The following is a 9,890-nucleotide window of genomic DNA, read 5'->3' as shown; positions in this document are numbered from 1 at the left end:
AAAATACCTTCCCTCGGGATACTTCCAACTCCCCAGGGATGTGCAATATAGAATATAACATAGCTGCTCACAGGTTTTGATGTCTCAGTATCCCAAATACATATGCAGATGTACATAGGTTCGTTCACAGCCTGAATGAATGAGCACCCTCTGCTGTCACAACAAACACGGTGCTGCTGGGAAGACAGAGGCTGCACAGCAACACATTTCTGTCCTATAAATCTCAAATGCACACACACATACACACACGATGGAGTTGCTTTAAAACATTAACGCTCAAAGTATTTTTATTGCTTTTTACAATAAACAGATAGAAATTAGAATGAGCATTTCAACAATTAGACCATTTCCTCCAAGCAGGTCACCACTTGCTAAGGCTTTCAAGATTCTAATCTTTGTCTAAATACTATCAGTACTGAGTGTCCCCATAGGCACTCCCAGTACACTGGAGAACCCACAGCAGGATTCAGTCATACAGGTATGCCAACAAAAGCAGATGCAGTATTCAAGTCCCTTGAGGCAAATAATTCCTTCTCCCTGAGGTTGTTTTCACATTCAATCAATTGCTTAAAACTTCTGTTTGAAAACAATACGAAGAAACAAAAATCCACAACCCATATCCACACAGCTGGGCATAATGCTGCCTACAGACAGCCTTTGAACCCTAACAATTGTACCTTTATTCTCAGTCTCCAATGTTTCTACTAAGATAGTGTATTCCATTCAAGTATTTTATTTGCTTATTAATGTTCTATCAAGTAGGGAGACACTGCATGATGATATATTTGAAACTTTAATCACTGATTTAGGGCCCTTTCCAACTATGAAAGGACATTCACTTTTGTCCTTGCTACCAAAGGATGCATGTCTGTCGTCTTTTTACAATGGCTTGATTTGTGGACCAGATTTATAAGCCTAATATCTGGAAAAGGCTAAAGCCAGGGATTTTTGTCTTAAAAAAAAAAAAAAAGAAGAACAATTAAAAACAACTAATTAAGCTAATGTATCTAAGCTGTTTAGAGCAGTTGTTTGATTAAACAAACAGAGTCGGCTTCAGTTTACACCACTGTTCCCTTAGCTTTGATTTTACTACATTTGAAGCAAAGATATAGTTGATTGATTCATAGGAAAGATCCCACATCTGCGATCGAGTCAGATTAAATGTTTTTGCAACCAGTTCATATTCTTGAGACAGATCTGTTGCAAATACGCCTTTATCATCAGTCTGGAGTTAAATAAAAAGAAAAATAAAGTTTACATTAGTTAAATTAGTTGAAGGGTTTTGACTACACATTACAAAAAAGTTTTACTTTGATGTGTTTCACATTTTACTCCAGTTCTTCCATCTATTAAGTATCATTTCATCCTTACTTTGCCCTATTTTCACTTACAATTAATAAATTACTCAAACACAAGAAAACTTCTCAAACATAAATCATAACATATAACATAAATTACCCAGAAAATATCATTTCCTATGAACATAGCTGGAAAGATGGTCTGTTAAGCACATCAAATATACATGTATTTACATAGTTTGCATGCATGATCTCCACATTCCTTTTTTTCTCAGATTTGGGAACAAGATCAAATTCTGTATTCCTAAATCTGGAATGGAAGAAACTGTTTCACCCTCTGCATTTTGACAGTGTCAGCTCAAATAATTTCCACAGACTGAGGTACTGAAAGCAGCATCTTAAAAACATGATTGAAAGCAGTCTGAAGTTTGTCTATCTAAACGAAACAAGTTAGGATTATTGACGTGCTAATGAGATTTCCTATTTTTAACTTAGAGCCCTTGTGTCCCCTCAGAGAAGACTTCTAACTCTATCTTAAATTTAAGACACCATAGTACCTCTTTTTCTGCTGCTCTTTTTATTGGCATGCATGGGCAAACTTCTATCTGACATGACATCACTAGTTATCTAGACTCATCACAATTCAAAATCCCAGAAATAATCTGATTGTGACCTATTTTTGTAACTCAGTAATATATAATAAAATAAAGGACTGATGCTTGTTTGAATGTTAAGCATAATGCTTAAAAATACACATATGCTTGCACAAAGCTACAAATTCTAAGGGGTAAACCAGCAGGATGGTAGACGTAAAATCCTGCCATGTACTTGGCACCATCATAAGGTGGAGAGAGAATTCAAGAGAATCTGAGAAACCTTATTCAACACAATAAATTAGGATGTAAGCACAAGCTTAAAAACACAGTGATTCAACCCTTGCTTAAGTGAAATTCGTCAATATAAAAATATTTAAGAATGTAATTACATACTTTGCTGATTATATTTATCTACATAGGGAAAATGTTCTGCTTTCGATTTAAAAAGACTAATATTAAGCATTCCAATTTCTACTACAAACATTTATCTGATGGAATATTATGATTTGCTACAAGCAGATGATAGGCTGTAATGACAGAAACTGTTAGTACCTCAGCTCTAATTCATAGGAGGAGACATACTCCAAATACGACTCTAGTTTTGCCCTGTCTAAAAACCTGGTTAAAAAACTTACACAAAGCACGGCAGGGTGGCCAATGTTGTACCAGTATCCAAAATGGTGTTTGTCACAGGAAGGCACTGTCTGAGTTTTGATGTTTGATGTCATGCAAAGTTCTAAGGAAAAAAAAAAAGAATAAGATTAAAAGATGCTTTCCACACACTAATGGGCTTGCTTCCTTCTAAATGAAAATTGAAATTGTTATTGTTTTCTTAATGTTCAATGCTTCAAATATTTTGTAAGATCTTCTGATGAGCCCACAGTTGCCATTTTTTTTTCTTAACTACTTGCTGCATGTAAAACATAGGGACCTTGCAAAACACACACAAACACCACACAGCCTTTCACAATAAACAAGGATTATGATTTAATTTTGTTTTCATCAGGGATATCAATTGTTGTCTGCTGCCACAAATATGTAAAAAATACAAGTGCCACCAAAGACAAATCAGAGTTATTGAATCAGCAGTAAGCACGGTATTCTTAAGTTCAGAGATCACCAAGTGATTTCTTGTTTCCTTACCAATAGGTATATGATTCTGTCTAACAAGTGTCACTAATTCTTCTGAGCCAGTTGTTGCAGAGTTGAGAAATGTTCCATGTCCAATCCTGTCAGGAGGCAAGCCCAGGAGAATTTTCGTCTCCTCTTCTTGATTTGGAATCTAGGGAAGATGTATTTTACATTCCATTAAAGCAGCATAAAATAACATAATAAATGATCACAACTGACTCAAGTTCTATTTTCATAGCATATCTAATCAAAACAGTGTACATGAGGCTAAATATCTGCACTGCCTCTGATCTACACTATCTACACTAACCTCTGAAGAAAGCAATAAGGTACGACAATGATTGTCAAATTTGAATTATTAAACAAGGAAGCTATAATCTTAAAAAGATATGTAAAAGATAATCACTATTTGAAATTCTTAAGTGCTTTCAGTCAGAAGCATCAAATCAGCTTTGCATTCTTCAGTTTCAAAAGTACCCTGTCAAGGTGTCCTTCAACGTCTGTTATACACAGTTGTTAAAAAAAAATGTGAGAGCCCCTAAACAAAGCAAAAACCCCAAATCAGATCACACAGTAATATGTTTTCAGATAAGTATGTGGGAATATGTTGCAAAAACCTCCTTAATGAAATAGAAAAGTATGAACAGTTGTACAACAACATCTATCATACTTAACTTCCTAAAGAAATAGAAGTATTTTCAGCATTCACCAGACTGTTCAGAGCAGATATCAGCCACCACTTCAACAGATCAAAAGAGGAGGTTCAACTCATTCTACTGAAATCAGCAGAACCAAAACAAAATTGAAATTTCACTCATGAAAACGTGCAACTTTTACTATACATGTTTTCTGACACTATTCCAGAAAAATAACAGTGGATCTCCTGGAATATTTCCAATTTTCAAATTCATGCCTGCCCTCCCTCTTGTCCCCTTTGCTAGGTATAACATGGTAAGAAACAATTCCACAGTTCTTACTCAGAACTGATTGATGAAGATTTACCTTTGTTTTCTTTGGTCACAATGCCCCAAAATATTACTGCTTTCTCATGAGAAGTTCAAAATCCACAGAAGCTACTGTAAGCTTCATGAAGGTTTTTATGAAATGGGAATTACGGAGGACTAAAACAATGAAAACTTTTTACCTCTGAAAGATGCAATGCCAGCTTCAGACCTGCTTTTTTTGCTTCTGAGAGGGGTTCAAAAAAATCTTGACCATGCCCTGCCTTGAAGATAGAAAAGCATCATCATTCTACATCTAGTTTTACTGGAATTCTCTAATTATATGATTAAGAAGTCTAGCAATATCAAAATACTTAGCTCCACTACAGTTACACTGGCTTACTTTTCTTTTGCCACTACTCCACTTTAGATTAAAGCACAGCAGACAACGTTCTGCTATACAGGTGCAATTTTGACAAATAAGTATACCTCAGTAGTTCAGGTGATGCCCAACACTGACCACTCACGCATCTTGATTTTGATACCCTTTCCATAACTATCACCTAGAGCTATTTCATTTCAATTCAACAGCTATCCTCAAATACTCTCACTTTCTTAATACTGAAAGACTATTTGGTGCAACTAATCGAAATTTATACTTGTGCAGACTTGCTATAGTATTTAGTTCACCTCAACCCAGCCAATCTACTAGGACAATTTAGTAAGAGACATTTCCCAGATAAACACTGCTTTCCAGCGACACTTCTTTCAGCATTATAATCTTTTGATTCTTTGTTAAGAGTGCCTTTCCCTTACAGCAACAGGGATTAACATGGTGTCAAAACTATGAGTAATTAATTTAAACAAGCAACAAACATAAGGCAAAATCTTAAAAGAACAAAGTATTTTTGGAACTGCCTTCTGCTAGGCAACATTAAATACTCATCTTCAAGGACAGATCAAAGCAAAACAAAAACTTACGTTTGGATCACCACTGAGGTCAAGTCCTACTACAACCCCATCAGTGGAAAGAAGGAATTCTTCAGCAAGTTTAACAGTCTGCTTAGCAACTGCTGGGCCATCTCTTCTATTTATTGCTATTAATAATCTTGGAGAGAAATGTACAAGCTCAGTAAAACAAGCCATAGTACCAGGAGACCAACAAATTTCACACCAACATAAACGGCACTTCACCTCCTTCATGGGTGACGACAGAGAGCATTTGCACAGCAAACTGTTCAAAGAATGAAGGTACTAAAGCACATAGGAACATCAACTGGATAAATACAATAGCTTGTGAAAAGCAGTAGCCATGGAGAGAGGGAGGGCAGGGAACAATATACTGCTCTTCTGCTGCCTGCAGTACCAGGAGAGCAACCTCTTGGAGAGGCAAACATGAAAAATAAGAAACCTTCAACTTTCACAAGCAAATCTAACAGGCTACTATTGAGAATCTTTTATACATGCACGTAGATTCATTGTCCATAAGCAACAACTGACACCTTCTAGAACTTTTCTGATCCTTTTAACTACCTCTCCTTTACTGCAGGCTGCTTGTAGAGCTAATCCAGCAAAAGCATCTGCAAAGAATGTAGGCTCTGAAAAAGAGTCTCTACTGCATTTCCTTCAGAACACTGCCTTTCCTGAAAATATTGCAGAAAACGAACAGATTTAAAGCAGAAAAGTTGCACCCAGTTTCATTCTCTATCAGTAAAAATGAAGATGAAAAATTAAATTTGCATATAAAATATCTTTCTATTCCATTACAAAGACGACTTTCTGTAAGAAAGATTTTATTAGTCAAACTACATGCTAATTAAAAATATATATCTATATTTTATCTGGTTTAGACAATTTTCTTTTCCATACTCTTTTGTAAACTTCTCCGCAAACCGTGATTGAGCATCAGAGCAAACAAAACCTTGAACAGAGGCACTCCATAGGCTCGTTTACCTTACATCTATATCCAAGCCTTCTTCTTTACACTGCTTTATACCCTCAAGTACAGTTTCAACATACATCCTTTTGGTCATACCTACAAACACACATTTGGAATCAACATATTTGAATTAATTTTATTACACTGTAGCCCCAGCTCTCTCATCTCATTGCTCATTTTGCACCTTTGATTTTTCTCCATCTTTTTCTAATTTACGTAGTACTAATGAGACTCCTCCTAAGCATCTCAGAGAAATAAAATAACATTATGAATCAGAATGTAGCAAAAACAATTTTCTTATGCCTTTCTATTAAGTAACATTAAAAAAGAGATGTAGTAATAAAAATACAATGTATCAGCTACTGAAAATATTAGCACTCTCAAATGTCCTACTAAAGTCAGTAAATCCAAATTCTTGGATAATGGAATTATAACCAACCAGCATCTTTTTTTTCCCTCAAAAATCTAACAGTAAACAGTAAAATGATAATTTTACATCACTACATTTTACTTTTATATTTAAAGTATATTTTAGTTGATCCAATTGAATTTAACTTGCCTTGTTATTAACACAGTCTTAACCGAGTTCTAAAGCACATCAGAGTTAAGAATTAACAACTAGGACAAACTATACCTGTGGAATTCTCTTCTCGAGGAGTGCTCCTTAATTCCAGATATTTGACACCATCATCAGCAAATTCTTTAACAACATCCTTAGTTATCTAGTTAAGAAATAGTGTATTCAACATCACTAAAATAATAGTTATAATGGCTTACACTCTCTTTTACAACTAAATGAGACCCAATTATCTTTTGATGGATCGTTTAGAAGTTTTCAGGACGGATGTGTTTCCAGCTCTCTGACCCTGGAAATACTCCCCATGGAAGTACCTTCATTTCCCATATAGATACTAGAAAGGGTTATGATAAACAAGCATTTCCCTGTCTAAATGAGAAAACTCCTCACCTGGTGCACTTACAAACCCTTTCACAGCTCCTGTATCTTTCTGTAATTTAACAGGCCACCTAAAAATCCTTTTAGATGAGGAAAAGAAGATACTACATCACTTTATTCTCCCTATAGTGATCACACAACCATTCTTCTTGATAATTTTGTAATCTGAGGCAAGCAAAAGACAATTGCAGTTCTGTAGCTTGAGTACATAAATGGGACAAGAAGCAACAAGAGACTAATAAATCGAAGCTTTGCTACTGATGAAGAGACATATTTTTAAGACACTACCAAGTCCAAGTATCTGAGTAGTAAGGACCACCATATTGGAACCTCGTTGCTTTAAGAACTATTAAATGGAAAAATTATTTTAATCCTCTAACTCAATGTGTTTTATGCTAGTAATTTGAAGGGACCTTTGTCAATACCATCGTTATTCAGAATTCAACCAACCTTGACTTTGCATGTCACTTGCCTGTTTGAAACTGTTTTAACCAGCTTACCAGTAAAATATCTTCAGTCCTTGTTGTAATCTGATAGATGATCTGAAACATCTGAAAACACCTAAAATAAAAAGTCAGAAAATAAACAATGAACAGTAAATTGAGCATCCATATAAAAACCTATACTGTGAAAACTTGTACTATGTTAATTAACCACCTTGTAGCTTAAAATGCACATTGGATTTTGTTCATAGGGCAACCAAGACCATCTTAAGGGCCACTTCTGATTTCAAAAGCTAGCACATTTGCATCAGAAATTATTAATGTCAATGTGAGATTTCCATTTTCTTTCCAAATATTTAAGAAATGACTTTATATACAATTAGAAAACAAAATCTAAAAGTTTTTACTAAGCTGAAATTTACATATGTTTCTGCAGTCAGTATACAAGGTCATAATTAAGTTTGCAATTAAAAGGTACATGGTAAATGTTGATCTCACGCATGTTTACTCACTCATCTAAGGTTCTTTTCTTTCCTTTGTCAATCACAGTCATCCCATTCTGGATCTGAAGGTATGGTTTCTGCGCCATAAGTTTCTTCATAGTAGAAGAACTGATACAGCCATTCAAATGAGCATGAAGTTCCTAGGAGGGTGGAAGTACATTGTGGATGTTTAAGATAGAAGGACAGCTTCTACATTTATTTTTGTATTACCACTCACATATCCTGCATTACTGTTTCACTCCAAGTTTGCCAATAACAATTATCTCTGTGTTTGGCCAACAATCTCTACCCATTAACAGCACACCAGGATTAATTGTGTTCCATTGCTAGTGACTGATTTCTGCCTTTCTCATGGCAACCTGACTTACGGGTGCAAACCCATGCCTCTCAACTCTGTTCCTCACTCCATCTTTGCTCTGTCTTATGGCCTCTTGGCTGCCGAGGTATGAAATAGTTCCCTAGAGCCCTCCAAACTCAATCAAAATACATGCGCACAAGCTTTGCTACACAGAACCCCCTGCCATTCCACTCTTTTCAGAGATAGATTTAGTGAAGTATTTCATAAAGTTGTTAATTGGAAAATACTGAAATCATAGCTTCTTCAAAAATTTGATTTTAATGTTATAACCTCTTACATTTCAGATTCCTAAAGCACTACATTTCCAGGCAGAGGAAAAGGGGTCTCATCACTTCAATCAGAGCACAACTCCAGCAGAACAGCAGGAGCTGCAGCTGCTCCCCACTTTGGGACATCAAGCCAGATGCATGCTTCATGGCCTTCCAAGCAAAACACAGAGTTCAAATGGACATTAAACTTAAATCTGGAAAGATGTATCTTATTGAAAAGGTGCATCAGCACATACGCAGTTTGGTTTTGCTGTGCAAACTGCGTGGTGAGTACGTGCTGCTGGCTGTTTTGGAAGCCCAGAACTGTAACACTGATAAGATGCAGCAGCATGCACCCAGAGATAGCACAGATGCACTAAAACACACCCTTCAGAACATGAAGCACATGTTATCGGGACAGACTTCAGGTCTTGAAGGTAGCTTCAGGGTAAACAGGGCAAAATAAAGAAAACAAAGGTCAAGCTCAACTGTTTTAAATGGAAGAACAGACTACAAAAGCTGCAAATAAAAGCAGAAGGCCAACATGCACAGCACCTCCCAGAGTATGGAACAGAATCAGAATCACAGAATCATTAATGTTAGAAAGATAACTAAAATCATCTAGTTCAACCATTAACCCATCTCCAGACCGTGTCCCTCAGTGCCACATCTACCCTTGTCTTGAACATCCCCCGCGATGATGACTATCACCTAACTGGGCAGCCTGTGCCAGTGCCTCACCACCCTTTCTGAGAAGAAATGTTTCCTAATATCCAATCTGAACCTCAGCTGGTGCAACTTAAGGCCACCACCTCTCATCCTATCACTGTTAACCTGGGAGAAGAGGCTGATCTCCACCTCACCACAACCTCCTCTTCTCCAGACTGAAAAATCCCAGTTACCACAGCTGCTCCCCGTAACATTTGTGTTCTGGAGCCTTCACAGCTTCATTACTGTTCCCTGGACACTCAGGGCCTCAATGTCTTTCATGCAGTGAGGGGCCCTATATATAGTGAGCGCAATATTCAAGATGCAGCCTCACCAGAGCTGCATACAGAGGGACGATCACCTCCAGCTCCTGCTAGCTGCACTGTCTCCAATACAAGCCAGGATACCATTGGCCTTCTTGGCCACCAGGGCACACTGCTGGCTCACGTTAAGCCGGCTGTCACCTAACACCTCCAGACCCTTTTCTGCCACACAGCTTCCCAGCCACTCTGCCAGCCTGCAGCAATGCACAGGGTTGCTGTGACCGAAGTGCAGGACCCAGCACTCGGTCTCGCTGAACACCATCCCGTTGGTCTCAGCACAGCGATCCAGCTTACCAAGACCGATCTGTAGGGCCTCCTACCTTCAGGCAGATCGACGCGTCCTCCCAACGCGGCGTCATCTGCAAACTTACCGAGGGTGCAACTCAATCCCCTCACTCGGACCATTAATCAAGTCCGTGGGACAAAACCCGTCCGCCCCGTGCCAGC

The 9,890-nt window shown here is 37.5% G+C and overlaps 1 protein-coding gene across 1 annotated transcript; it reads right to left on the bottom strand.

Moving 5' to 3' along the window:
- Positions 1 to 256: 256 nt before the first annotated feature.
- Positions 257 to 9,882, bottom strand: ADAL (adenosine deaminase like). Its single transcript, XM_010717286.3, has 10 exons — positions 9,764 to 9,882; positions 7,816 to 7,946; positions 7,361 to 7,421; positions 6,540 to 6,627; positions 5,920 to 6,001; positions 4,948 to 5,074; positions 4,170 to 4,250; positions 3,038 to 3,176; positions 2,530 to 2,630; positions 257 to 1,225 (listed from the first exon to the last, which is right to left on the bottom strand). The coding sequence occupies exons 1-10, from the start codon at positions 9,800 to 9,802 to the stop codon at positions 1,034 to 1,036; spliced, it is 1,041 nt and encodes a 346-aa protein (XP_010715588.1). The 5' UTR covers positions 9,803 to 9,882; the 3' UTR covers positions 257 to 1,033.
- Between the last annotated feature and the right edge of the window lie 8 nt (positions 9,883 to 9,890).

Source organism: Meleagris gallopavo, chromosome 12 (genome assembly GCF_000146605.3).
Source record: "Meleagris gallopavo isolate NT-WF06-2002-E0010 breed Aviagen turkey brand Nicholas breeding stock chromosome 12, Turkey_5.1, whole genome shotgun sequence".
NCBI classification, from domain to species: Eukaryota; Metazoa; Chordata; class Aves; order Galliformes; family Phasianidae; genus Meleagris; species Meleagris gallopavo.
The sequence above is the reverse complement of the archived record's forward strand: the minus strand, read 5'-3'. Positions and strand labels throughout refer to the sequence as shown.